The following is a 13,791-nucleotide window of genomic DNA, read 5'->3' on the forward strand; positions in this document are numbered from 1 at the left end:
CTGTTGAGTTCCTCCAGCGTTTTGTGTCTGCCTCTGTTTTTATTTTGTTTCGTTTGACACAACTGATAATCAGCTCTGAATATTTTAGTTTGTCAAATGAATGTAATGGCAATTAACTAGGATTTTAATGTGACTAAAACTGGTTTTGGTGCTCTCATGCTAAAGGTCAATGGAGCCATGAGGGTTTTGTTTTACCTTCCCTGCTCCCTTCAGTGAAAAGCAGCTCCAGACCTTCCAAATAGTTATTGACAGGCCCATGGGACGGGGATCAGGGTAGCAATCATCTCATCTTTTAGCAGCTAACTGAACATTTGGTGCCTTGAGTCAACTCCCAAACTCCATTTCGTAGAATCATTGACAGACTTCTACAGATGTGTTCTTGAGAGTTGATTGACTGGCTGCATCACAGCTTGGTATGGAAACACCAGTGCCCTTGAACAGAAAAATGTTATTAAAAGTAGAGCATACACCCCAATCCATCATGGGTAAAGCACCCTCACCACTGATCACATCTGCCGCAGAAAAGCAGCATCGATCATCAGGAGCCCCCATCAACTACGACATGCTCTCTTCTCACTGCTGCCATCAGTAAGAAGGTTCAAGAGCCTTAGGGCTCACACCACAGGGTTCAGGAACAGCTGCTACTACTCAACAAGCAGGCTCTTGCACCAAAGAAGATAACTTGCACAAAGAAGAAGGAATGAAAGGGTCATCATACGAGGAACATTTGATGGCTCTGAGTCTCTACTCGTTGGAATTCAGAAGGATGAGGGGGGAATCTCATTAATAACTTTCGAAAGTTGAAAGGCCTAGACAAAGTAGATGTGGTAAGAATGTTCCCCATGGTGGGAGAGTCTAGGACAAGAAATCACAGCCTCAGGACGGAGGGGCGCCCTTTCAAAACAGAGATGTGCAGAAATTTCCTTTGCCAAAGGATGGTGAATTTGTGGTATTTGTTGCCACATGCAACTGTGGAGGCCAGGTCATTGGGTGTATTTAAGGCAGAGATTGATAGGTTTGTGATTAGACAAAGCATCAAATGTTACAGGGTGAAGGCCAGGAACAGGGGTTGAAGAGGATTTAGAAAAAAGGATCAGCCATGATTGAATAGCAGAGCAAACTCGATGGGCCAGATGGCCTAATTCTGCTCCTATGTCTTATGGTCTAACTTCACTCAACTTCAAGTGCCCCATCACTGACATGCTCCAACAAGCAATGGACTCACTTTCAAAGACACTTCATCTCATGCCCTCGATATTTCTTGCTCATTTATTTATTACTATTATTATTTCTTTTTTTTATTAGCACAGTTTGTTGTCTTCTGCACTCTGGTTGACTGCCCTAGTTGGGCATCTTTCATTGATTCTGTTATGGTTATTATTCTATAAACATATTGAGAATGCCCACAAGGAAATGAATCTTAGGGTTGTATATGCTGATGTATCTGTACTTTGATAATAAAATTTACTTTGTAATTTGAACTGATATGCTGCCTCAACCCATAAGGTCCCTCCCCAAGGACAGTCACTCTGTCCTTTGTTCCAGCGAGGAGTTCTGCTCTGTGTTCAAGTAACAGGGTGCTGAGTTACCCATCCAGACCCTCAGAGCCCAGGTGTATCGGGGAACAATCCATGAAATATACTCAGGTGGCTGTGGAGCTCAAGTCATCGGGTCTGTTTAAAATGTACATTGATATGTGATAGATTAGCAAGTGCATCAAAGGTTGCAGGTGGAGGCAGGATAATGGGGTTGATAGGGATAATAAATCAGCCGTGATGGAATGGTGGAGCAGACTAGATGAGCCTATGCTTAGGGTCTTATGGCTTAAATACTGTAAACTCTGAAGCTGGAGCTCCCAAATGAGAGAGTGGAGAAGGTCAGAGGATCAGTCAGCATCTGTGGAGAGAGAAACTGGAAAAGTGATAAAATGAGGCAGGAAAGTGTGTCCCTGATAGGGTGGAGAGACCGAATATGTGAAGGAGACAGAATGCATCCAGGTAATGGAGGAATGCCTGCAGTTAGAGAGAAAGTAAAATAAAAATGAGGATGCTGGTGATCTGAAACCAGAGATGTTGTTGGAATCTCGCAGCATTCTGTTTCTCACCCACAGATGCTTCTTGTCCCGCTGAGAATTTCCAATGCTGTACTTCCAATGCAGATTCAGGGAGGGAGTGGGCAATTAACTGAAATTTAAATGTGACTAAACCTGGTCTTGCCACAGTCATCATAAAGATGAGTGGAGCACTGAGAGTCCTCTATCCTCCCCTGCTCCCGTCCAATGGAAAGCAGCTCCAGTACAGAGGGCAATATCAATAGGCCCATGGTATGGAGAGCAGGGTGGTAACCATCCTGGCTTCTAACAGGTGACTGACCATTTGGTCCCTTGAGTCAATTCCTGCTGCTCCTTAACTCCATTTACCTGATTTTCTTTCTCAAACCATAAGGCCCCTTCCCAAGAATACTCACTCAGTCCTTTGTTCCAGCGGAGGTCTTCTCTGGATTAAACAACACAGTGCTGAGTTACTCCATCCCGACCCACAGAGCCCGGGTATAAAAGGGAGCAATCCATGTTTACTACTGAGAGAGATTTTCCCTGTTCACACAGATATCGATGAATGCAAGTCCTCACCTTGTCACGAACATGCAACTTGTATCAACGTAATGGGATCCTACCAGTGCAACTGCAAAACAGGGTTTCAGGCATTACCTGCGACCGCCAACCTCATGGCAGGGAAAGTTTGTGAAGGTAAGGACTTTGTATCAACATGAAAATGGTAAATAAATCCCAACGGATTGTGAATATCAGTCCTCCACAATTCTCCTGCTGAGTCCTATAACTAAACAAGAAATTAATAGGCTCTGTACCGTGCAAATTGCACAGCGGAGTTGTGGGGAGGTGGGGAAGTTATCATTGTTTTTTCTGTTGTTTCCTTTGATAAATCTGATCATTAGTTCAAATGGGAAGGCAAAGGGACTGACTAGCAAATGGGAATAGCTCATTGTGGTTGGCATGGATAAGATGGGCCAAGTGGTCTTTTTCTGTGTTGTGTTATTCCATGACTCTATATTTCAGAGTTTGAGAAATGAATTCGTTGACCAGTCATGTTCTGTTAGGAACAGGAGATGGAGTACTGCATTGTCCAGGGACAAGTGAGACTAATTGGCAGCTGTAGCTGGCTGACTTGGTGATTACTACTCCAGTCTTGGTTCCCAAACTTTCACACAGTCTAATGTCACCCTCTGGTTCAGTGCGAGGTCTGAATAATCCATCGGGATGCGGATGTGATCCTGAGAGGGAGGGGAAGAGTCTGTGATGGACCATGTAAAGATGAGAGCATCTTTGAGATTGCCATCTAAAATGATAACATTTCTCAGTTCTGTATGATTGTTGGAAGCAGCATCAATGCAATCATTGATGGACTGGAGAAAGGGTTGAGCGAGATAGTCTGGACAAGATTGAAACAAGGACGCGTCCCACCAAAGGTCAGGTGTAGTTTGTCACAGGTGAAATACCACAGCAACACCTTTGTCCCAAGAAAGTGAGACATGTGTAACAGGAAACAAACAATGTTTACGATTGTGAAGGATTTTGTCTGTTCACACAGATATTGACGAGTGTGAGTCCTCGCCCTGTGACAAACATGCAACTTGTAACAACACAGTGGGTTTGTACCAGTGCAACTGTGTTGCAGGGTTTCAGAAACCTACTGCAGGGAAGGTTTGTGAAGGTAAGGACGTCCTACCTCCATGAAAATGGGGAATTTATATCAAGGCAGTTTTGGTGTCATCAATCCTTCAGCATTATCCTGAAGATATTCTTGGAATTAAAGAATAAACAGACAGAGTCTGCACTGTGTAAATCCCTCAGATAGTTTGTGGGTGTTGGAAAAATGATGAAATTATTTTTCTGTGGTTTTGAATATCTTAGACACTGTGACATGAATTTATTGATCAGGCAGATCCCTTGGAAGCAGGAGACCACACAACACATCATTTAGGACCATGTCTGACCTGGTTGGCCTCTTTAGCTGGTGTGGTCATCATTATTCCAGTCATGTTTCCCTAATTCCCACTTGGGCAAAGTCATAGTCGCAGAACCCGTTCAGTGGAGCGGCTGGGCCAAACACTGGGATTGGGATGTGTCCAACTCCAGCCCAGGCTCAGAGCCACATTACTGTTCAATAGAGCCACAGACACCCTGTACACCTCCTCATCGACCACGTCCCCCCTGCAACACATAGCCAACAATAACGGCACCAACAGAATCAGCATCAAATTCCAGTTGACTATCACTGACATATGTCATGAAATTTGTACAGTACAGTCCAATATAAAAATATACTATAAGTTGGAGTCACAAATATATATTTGAAAATTAATTAAATGGTAAATAAAGAGAGCAAAATTAGTGAGGTAATATTAATGGGTTCATTGTCTGTTCAGAAATCTGATGGTGGAGGAGAAGCTATTCCTAAAAAGTTGAATGTTTGTCTTCAGGCTTCTGTAACTCCTCCATGATAGGCAGTATTGAGAAGTGGGCATGTCCCTGGGTGGAGGTCTTTCTTAATGATGGATGCCACCATTTTAAAACATCATGTTTTCAAGATGTCCTAAATGGTGGTGAGGCTAACGCCCACATGAACCGGCTGAGTTTACAATCTTGGGAGTTTTCGCTGGAGCTGAGCAGTGACCCCTACATATTTGATGGTGACGCAGTCAGTCAGAATGCACTCCATTGTAGCATTCTAACTGCTGGCTCCAGCCACCTGTCTTTCTACTTCAAATCTTAAGGCCTTTTCCTGTTCCTTAACTCCATTCATCTGATTTTCTTTTTCAAACCATAAGGCCCCTTCCCAAGAATAGTCACTCAATCCTTTGTTCCAGCGGAGGTCTTCTCTGGATTAAACAACACAGTGCTGAGTTACTCCACCCCGACCCACAGAGCCCGGGTATAAAAGGGAGCAATCCATGTTTACTATTGAGAGAGATTTTCCCTATTCACACAGATATCGATGAATGCAAGTCCTCACCTTGTCATGAACATGCAACTTGTATCAACGTAGTGGGATCCTACCAGTGCAACTGCAACACAGGGTTTCAGGCATTACCTGCGACCGCCAACCTCACGGCAGGGAAAGTTTGTGAAGGTAAGGACTTTGTATCAACAGGAAAATGGAGAATACATCCCACTGACTGAGGATACCAGTCTTGCACAATTTTCCTGCAGAATCCCACAACTAAAGTAAAATGTAATGTGGCAGCTCTAGCTGGTATCATGATTACTAATCCAATCCTGGTTCCCAAACTCTCACACAGTCTAATATCACTCACTTGGAGCAGGTTCAGTGAGGGTCTGGGTGACTCATGGGGACACGGATGTGATTCTGAGTGGGAGAGGAAGAGTCAGCGATGGACAATGTAAAGATGAGAGCACCTTTGAGATTGCCATCTAAAATGATAATGTTTCTCCGTTCTGTATGATTGTAGGAAGCAGCATCAATGCAATTGTTGATGGACTGGAGAAAGCTAAGGGAGATGGTCTGGACAGGTTTGAAGCAAGGCCTCTTCCACTTGTCCCACCAAAGTTCAGGTGTAGCTTGGCTCATCTGAATTTCTATAACCACACCGATGCCCATGAGAAAGTGAGAGATGAGTAGATATATCAATGAGTGTGAAGCCTGTCTGTATCAGCCACCCACAACTTCTAACAACACAGTAGGTTCCCACCCGTTTAAGTCCCACATTGGTGGGGTTACTTCTCCTGGTCATGGTCACTGTCTCCACTCAGCTAAAGGTCTTATCTATTGAAATGGTGGCATTGTTTCTGCCTCCACTTTGCCTTTTGCTGCCCTCTGCTGTTGCATGAGATTTGATGATTGAATACAAGTCATTTTGCTCTCCTTGCTGGGAGTGGTGTCTGCAGGGTCTCGGCAAGGTATCTTGGCCTTTCCCCATCCTCTGCCCACCACACACGAGTAGGCACCAGCTTTCCAACAGACTATTGTGGGCCAACAGAGACAATGAAGACTGTAGTGTTCTCGCACAGGTGTAAAAGAACTCTGAACTAAACACCAAACATAAACCAGTCAATGAGGCGGTCCCAGTAAGATTAACCGTTTACTTACTGTTCACTCTTCCACATTAACGTATGGTGAAAACTGTTGATAAAACAATACAAAATATATACAGTATTTGTTTCCTTCTTGACATCACATTTACATCATAAATACTTTCAAAAGTAAAACAACAACAACTATATTACATTAAAGTGCAACATACAATCAAAATCTACCTACGCCATCGACTGGCTTTAAATACACTTCAACACAAAATATCCGCAACTCTTTAAATAACAAAAAACATAAACTTTATCAACCGTCATTACTTTTAACAGAATCAGCGTTAACATTTTTAATTCAACATATCGATTATCTCATGAACTTACGGCGTTCCTTCTCTAATGTTTCTAGTACATAGAAAGAAAACTTTTCTTGAGCTGATCCTGCACACATAAGCCCCCTCCTTCCCGTTTCTCCAAACCGGTATTTTTCCACAAGACGCGGTGAAACCGGGTGTGACGTCATCGCATGCCGCGATATATCACAGACAACGAATTTACTTTAAACAACCTTAACTTTAACTAGAAAACGATAACAAATGAATTACTGAAGCGAAAATATAATAAACTAAACTAATGCCTTAAAGGCAACACACTCCCCGCCTGACCTTCGTAAGGTCACAATGAACATAATACAAAACTTCAGTCTCTAAATCAGTCCTTAGGGAGAAGTAGAATGACTTCTGCAACTGGCCTTTGGTAAATTTTCACATCGCCTTGGTCGGTAGTTTTCAACTCAACCTTCCTGACATGTCCATCCCTACTAGGGAATGTGGCAGTGATTCTGGCCATTGGCCAGCAGTTGCGGGCGATTTGCTTGTTCCTGAGCAGGACTAAATCTCCAACTTGAAGATTCCTGCGGGGTTCTGTCCACTTTTGTCTGTGTTGCAACAAAGGTAGATATTCATGTCTCCAACAAGACCAGAACCAATTTGCCAGAGCCTGAACCTGTCTCCATTGCTTTGTGTACAAATCCTTATCAGAAGAGTCCCCAGGTGGAGGGGGAGCTCCTGCCTTCTGCGTAAGGAGCATTGATGGCGAGAGTATGAAGGGGCTTTCCAGGTCAGAAGACACAGGTAGGTGTGGTCGTGCATTTATAATGGCTGTGACCTCTGCCATTAGTGTGCACAGTACCTTGTGGGTTAGTCGGGTGCGTTGCTGCAGAAACATTGAATCAAGGATCTTTCTGGCGATACCTAACATCCGCTCCCATGCGCCTCCCATGTGAGAGGCGTGTGGTGTGTTAAACTCCCAGTTGCATCCCTGCTGACTGAGGTACCTTTGCACCGTTTTGTCCATCCCCAGCTCCTTGGACGCTCCAACGAAGTTCGTGCCACAATCAGACCTTAACTGTTTTGCAGGGCCTCTTAGCGCAAAGAAGCGCCTGAGAGCGTTAATGCAGCTGGATGTATCCAAAGATTCGATGACCTCAATGTGTACCGCTCATGAACTCATGCAGCTAAACATGATGGCCCACCGCTTGCTCTCTGCTTGTCCTCCTCTGGTGCGTCTTGTAGTGATAGTCCAGGGACCAAATACATCGAGCCCCACATATGTAAAAGGAGAGCAGGCTTCAAGGCGTTCTGGTGGGAGGTCCGCCATACGTTGAGCTTCTATATTCCCTCGCAGTTTCCTGCAGGTTACACATTTGTGAAGTAATGAATTGATCAGTGTTTTACCTCCCAAGATCCACAGTCCCGCTGCCCTTATTGCTCCTTCCGTCAGGTGACGGCCCTGATGCCTTACCTGTTCATGGTGATGGCGAGTGAGCAGTAAGGTCACATGGCTGTCTTTGGGCAGGATTACTGGACTCTTTTCTGCAGCTGGAAGTTGGGAGTGTATTAACTGGCCTCCAATGCAAATGATATCGTTCTTCAAGATCGGGTTGAATTTCCTCAAAGGGCTGTCCTTTGGTATTGGTTTATTAGCTTGGAGAGCCGAAAACTCCCTTGCAAAAGCTGCTCTTTGAGTTGCTTTAAAGATAACGTCCTTTGCCTGGGCCCATTCATCCGCAGTGCGAGGTAAGTTGCATTTATGCCATAAGAAACGGAGGAAATTGGGATGGTCCTCCTGTACTAAGAAGCAATGGAACATCTTCTGGATGTCCACTAAGATTGCGACCTTCTCCTTCTGGAAGCGCATCAGGACCCCGAGAAGGGTATTGTTAAGGTCGGGGCCTGTAAGGAGCACGTCATTAAGGGAAATACCAGCGCACTGAGCACTGGAGTCAAAGACCACCCTGATCTGATTGGGCTTTTGTGGGTGGTAAACCCCAAACATTGGGAGGTACCAGCACTCCTCGCCTTCCCTCAGTGGTGGTGCTACTTCAGCATATCCATTAGTGAAGATTTTCTCCATAAATGCTACATATTGTTGCTGCATCTCAGGTTTCCTTTTCAGGGTTTTTTGCAAGGACGTGAACCGCTTGACTGCCTGCTCTTTGTTGTTTGGCAAGCGCTGGCGTGGTTCTCTGAAAGGTAGTGGGGCGACCCCATTATTTGCTTCGTCTCTGAAGACCTTGGTGTCCATTATTTTTAAGAAAATGGCGTCTTGTGCTGATGGAGCAAGTTTATTATCATGCTCAGTTTGAGCGAAGACTGACTGACCCAGCGTCTTGTCGGTTACTTTACATTTGTTAAAGCCTTGTTGTGCTTCCTTGATACACATGAAACTTGTGCGGGGTTGAAAAATTGAATGGCAGCCACTCTCTAGCACATTGGTCTTGAGTGTGTTAACTGTCAGTTTGTGTACGTTGCCAAGGCACACCTCTCCTATCATCACCCAGCCCAGATCCAGGCGTTGGGCAAAGGGGGCGTCGTGTGGTCCATTGACCTGCTGCCTAACCTTGTGCACCCGGAGAACATCTCTTCCTAATAGCAGGAGTATTTCTGCTTTTGGATCCATTTCTGGGATGTGTTTGGCGATGTGGTGGAGATGTGGCTGGTGTAGCACCGCACTTGGCGTCGGGATCTCAGTGCGGTTGTTCAAAATTTCATTGCACTCTAAGAGTGGAGGGAGACAGATGCCAACTTTACCATCCAGGGACTCAAGCTAGAAGCCTTCTGCCTTCCTTCCATAAGTTTCCTCGCTGCCTGAGCAAGTTCTAAGGTAGTATGGGAACTGATTACTCTCAATGTTGAACAAGTCAAAGAACTCTGGTCTGACTAGTGAGCGATTGCTCTGATCATCCAGAATTACATAGGCTTTGATGGCCTTGTCTTTGGCTCCCTTAGGGTACACCTTAGTGAGGCAGATCTTTGATCAAGAACGGCTTGACTGAGCTTGACCGCAAACTTCTGTGTAGCTCAAGCTGACAACAGTTGTCCTGGAGTGAGCCTCTCCCTCCCCGCCGTCCTGTTGTGAGGGTGAAGGAGCTTTGTCGGTTTGCGGTAACGGGCCGGGATGCATGGCCCCATCGTGATTAGTGCTATTACATTCCGGGCACTTCACGGAGATCGTACACTCTCTAGCAAGGTGAGAGGTAGAGGAACAGCATTTAAAACATATTTTTTTCTCCTTGAGAAGGGCCATCCTCTCTTCAAGGGTTTTTTTCCTAAACGTTCTGCATTTTTTGAGGGGGTGGGGTTTGTTGTGCAATGGACAATTCTTGCTAGGGTCATTGTTAGTTGTAAAGGCTTCAGTTTTACACACTGAGACAGGTTTATCAATGTTGAAATTATTCGAAGTGGATTTAACTGGCTTGGTGTAAATTGTACTGCTACCTGGACTCATGAAGCTAGGGTCATTTCGCTTCTTCGCCTCCTTGCACACAAGCCTAGTGAAATACTCAAAGGGAGGAAATCATCCATCGTTCTCTTCCTTGTACTCTGAGCCAACAGACACCCACCTTTCCTGCAGCCCAAATGGAAGTTTGTCCACGATTGATCTAATCCCGTATGAAGTATCTAGGTATGATAGACCAGTTAAATAGCCATTTTCTTTGGCGCCTTGAATCTCCATGAGTAGATCTCCGAGCTCTCTTAACTTAGTGTGGTCCTTGGCTGACACCATAGGAAAATTTCCCAGACATCGAAATAGTGCCGTTTCAATAATTTCAGGGGCCACATAGCACTCCTGAAGTCTCTCCCATGCTTTGCGTAAGGCTAGCTTGGGGTTGTTAATGTACACTGAACTTATGCGTCTCACCTGTTCACATGATTCTTTTCCCAACCATTTCGTCATAAGATCCAACTCTTGGGTTGCTCCGAGCTGGACTCCGTAGATAGCGTTGGCGAATGAGGAGTACCATGCACGGTAATTTTCAGGTTTATCGTCAAACTGATATAGTCCTGAAGTGATGAGATCTCGTCGTGCTAAATACTGTGCCATGGGTTCAACTGCAAGTGGCATGCTGGCTGGGGGAATATGTTGGTGGGTATATGACTGAGGGTGTACATTTGTTATGGAATTTGCTGTTCTGAATTCAGCCTTTGCCTCTCCTCTCGCCAAATCTGGTAAGTTTGGTGTCAAGAAGTATTTGTCATCAGCCCTTTCATTCTTGAATGCATCGCGGAGTTGCAAGGGTAAATTGGCTTCCTCGGATGGATGTGATGCAATTGGGCCTCTCTGAGACTCCTTGTGAGGTGGGATGTTAGCATATAAGTATGGAGAGGAAGAACGAATCTTCAAGTCCATTTGAGATCGAACATAGTTGCTTGTGCGTTCCAATCTGGTCCTTACTGAAGTAGATTTTACATCATCCAGAACATGCATTTCTTCAGCACTTTCTATTATCTCTGCTTCCACCCTGGCAGCTTCTGCTTCTCGGTGTAGCATCAGCACTTCTAACTCTGACTCTATCCTTACCTTTTCCAACTGGTTTTCAGCTTGTCTGGCAGCCGCTTCCTTTTCTCTGGCAGCCTTTTCCATTTGGTTTTCGGCTTCTCTGGCAGCCGCTTCCTTTTTCAATTTTGCTTCTGGCATCAAGGCGTACAATGCTCACACCTTGGCGGCTTCTGCCTTAGCTCTTGCATGGGCAGCCTTACTTGTTGATGCCCTACTGCCCCTGTCACTGGATGGCAGCGACTTGATGCTGGATCGTGATGCCGTTGTAGCACTTGAAACACCTGGTAATGCCGCCTTTTCACTGTAGTGTTCTCGCACAGGTGTAAAAGAACTCTGAACTAAACACCAAGCATAAACCAGTCAATGAGGCGGTCCCAGTAAGATTAACCGTTTACCGCTCACTCTTCCACATTAACGTATGGTGAAAACTGTTGTAAAACAATACAAAATATATACAGTATTTGTTTCCTTCTTGACATCACACTTACATCATAAATACTTACAAAAGTAAAACTACAACAACTATATTACATTAAAGTGCAACATACAGTCAGAATCTTCCTACGCCATCGACTGGCTTTAAATACACTTCAACACAAACTATCCACAACTCTTTAAATAACAAAAAACATAAACTTTATCAGCCGTCATTACTTTTAACAGAATTCGCATTAACATTTTTAATTCAACATATCGATTATCTCATGAACTTACGGCGTTGCTTCTCTAATGTTTCTAGTGCGTAGAAAGAAAACTTTTCTCGCGCTGATCCTGCACACACAACCCCCTCCTTCCCGTTTCTCCAAATCGGTGTTTTCCCACAAGACACAGCGAAACCGGGTGTGACGTCATCGCATGCCGCGATATATCACAGACAACGCATTTACTTTAAACAACCTTAAATTTAACTAGAAAACGATAACAAACGAATTACTAAAGCGAAAATATAATAAACTAAACAAATGCCTTAAAGGCAACACAAACACAGTATGGTTCTTGTTCCCATTCAAGCCCTCCTGCTGACCATGAATCCAAACGAGCTTTGACTCTCATGGCAGAACCTCCAGGGCAGTGAATAGAAGAACTTTACCTCCTTAAAGTTGGTCTTAACCCAATTTTGTCTGGAGCAAGGCAAATAATAGCAATCTCATTATGTTTTAACTAGGCTTATAAAGTAATGCAATCAGAGGCATTCATGACCCAATGACAAGATTCTTCCCAGCGGAGCTTCTCTCTTTCATTCTCTTTCACTCTCGCTGTGCGTCTGGCTCTGAAGATTGTGGATTCAAGACCCATTCCCAAGAATGGAAAGCTTCTTTGCGGGAGTGGTCTGACCAGCAGAATTATTTGGCTTGTACTGAGCTGGTAAAAAGGCACAAACCAACTGGAATTCTAGAAGTGTGTGTGTGAAAGTGAGTCTGTATAAGAATATGTCTGAGATTTGGTGTCATGATGAGTGTGATTATAAATAAATGTCAGGATTTTTGCTACATTTCCAAGTTTTGCACATGTATCCTGTTAATTTGGCTGTTGTTCTTCATGAGATATATGACTGTGGTGCCAACATTGTTGAAATATTACCTGAAGACAATGTGAGATCCCAGATTTGAACTTGACCTTCACCTAACATGTTGCATCTGTACAGTTTAGACAGAAAGATCAGGTACACAATGTACACCAGACTCTAACGGATACAGAACCCATGTAGTAGATTGATACAGAACCTGGATATGTGCACAGTTCATGTTCACACGCAGACACTCACTACACAGAACTAAAGCACATGTAGAGCAGAAACACACACACAAATGCACTCATACACACACACGCATATTAATTGCAAACGCGCACACGCATAACAGACCTAAAACACGTGTAGCAGAGACAGACAGACAGACACACACACACACAAATACGTGCTTGCACAGACACATACCACACAGGCATATGCACGTGTACAGGCACACGTTCTCACACACACACATACACCACTTCAAGTACTGATTTTAGCTTGTGATTGTGTAGCTAAGCAACACTTAACCATCACGCCTGCTCCTCTTCTGCCTTTACAGATGAAGACTGACTGCCAGCCTTGCTTTCTGCATCCATTTTAAAACCATCTGTACAATATATATGATATGTTTTAATTGGAATAAAGCTCTTTATTTACCAATTTGTGCATGTTTGATAGTCACTGTACTGTTGATCAAAATTCATAAAATAAAAGAAATAATTAAAACTTATTGCACTAACAGTGCAATATGTAACCATTCAAAGTGAATGAGATTTTGAACTGTAGAAGGAGGGTTCTACATGGATTATCACATGCTGAGAGGAATGACCCCCTGTCATACCAGAGTGATGGATGTGGCAACAAGAGCCAGAAATGTTACGTCTATCCTCGATTGACCTGAAGAGCCATGAGATGTGTTCTTGGCACAGCACATGAGAACAGCCTTCTCCCTCTTAACTCTCCATCAAACCCCATCGTCATGACATCCTCAGTCTGATTAATTTCTCTTCACTGCACCTATGGTGCCTCTAACCCCAACCTCATCCTTCATAGATTCCTCCTCCTCCCACGGCCCTCCACCATCCTCTCTGCTCTGGGTGGAGTGGGAAACGGTGGAGACCACAAAATGAAAATCTACCTCCTTTGGGACCTGGATCTTGGTGAGTTTATTGTTGTTCTCTGGGCCTTCAGTTACAATAAATCCATAAATAAGCAGTACAAGAGAATAGTGAGGTACTGTTCATGGATTCATAGACCATTCAGAAATCAGATGGTGGAGAAGAAGAAACATTTCCTCAAATGTAGGTGTGGGTCATTTTGAAGCCGTGGTGCTTTAAGAAGGGAGAGTCCATCATTCAGGACCCTCACCATCTGG

At 44.2% G+C, this 13,791-nt stretch overlaps 1 protein-coding gene across 2 annotated transcripts in view; it reads left to right on the forward strand.

Moving 5' to 3' along the window:
• The window catches only part of LOC140740134 (uncharacterized), a 187,924-nt gene extending 174,848 nt beyond the window's left edge, over positions 1-13,076 (forward strand). For both annotated transcript variants that reach the window (XM_073069068.1, XM_073069069.1), the window contains 4 exons: positions 2,606-2,746; positions 3,606-3,728; positions 5,007-5,147; positions 12,069-13,076. In XM_073069068.1, the coding sequence (XP_072925169.1) occupies positions 2,606-2,746; positions 3,606-3,728; positions 5,007-5,147; positions 12,069-12,076 (413 nt within the window). In that variant the 3' untranslated portion in view covers positions 12,077-13,076. The remainder of the gene's footprint in view (positions 1-2,605; positions 2,747-3,605; positions 3,729-5,006; positions 5,148-12,068) is intronic.
• The last annotated feature ends 715 nt before the right edge of the window (positions 13,077-13,791 follow it).

This window comes from Hemitrygon akajei, chromosome 16 (assembly GCF_048418815.1).
Source record: "Hemitrygon akajei chromosome 16, sHemAka1.3, whole genome shotgun sequence".
In the NCBI taxonomy this organism is placed as follows: domain Eukaryota; kingdom Metazoa; phylum Chordata; class Chondrichthyes; order Myliobatiformes; family Dasyatidae; genus Hemitrygon; species Hemitrygon akajei.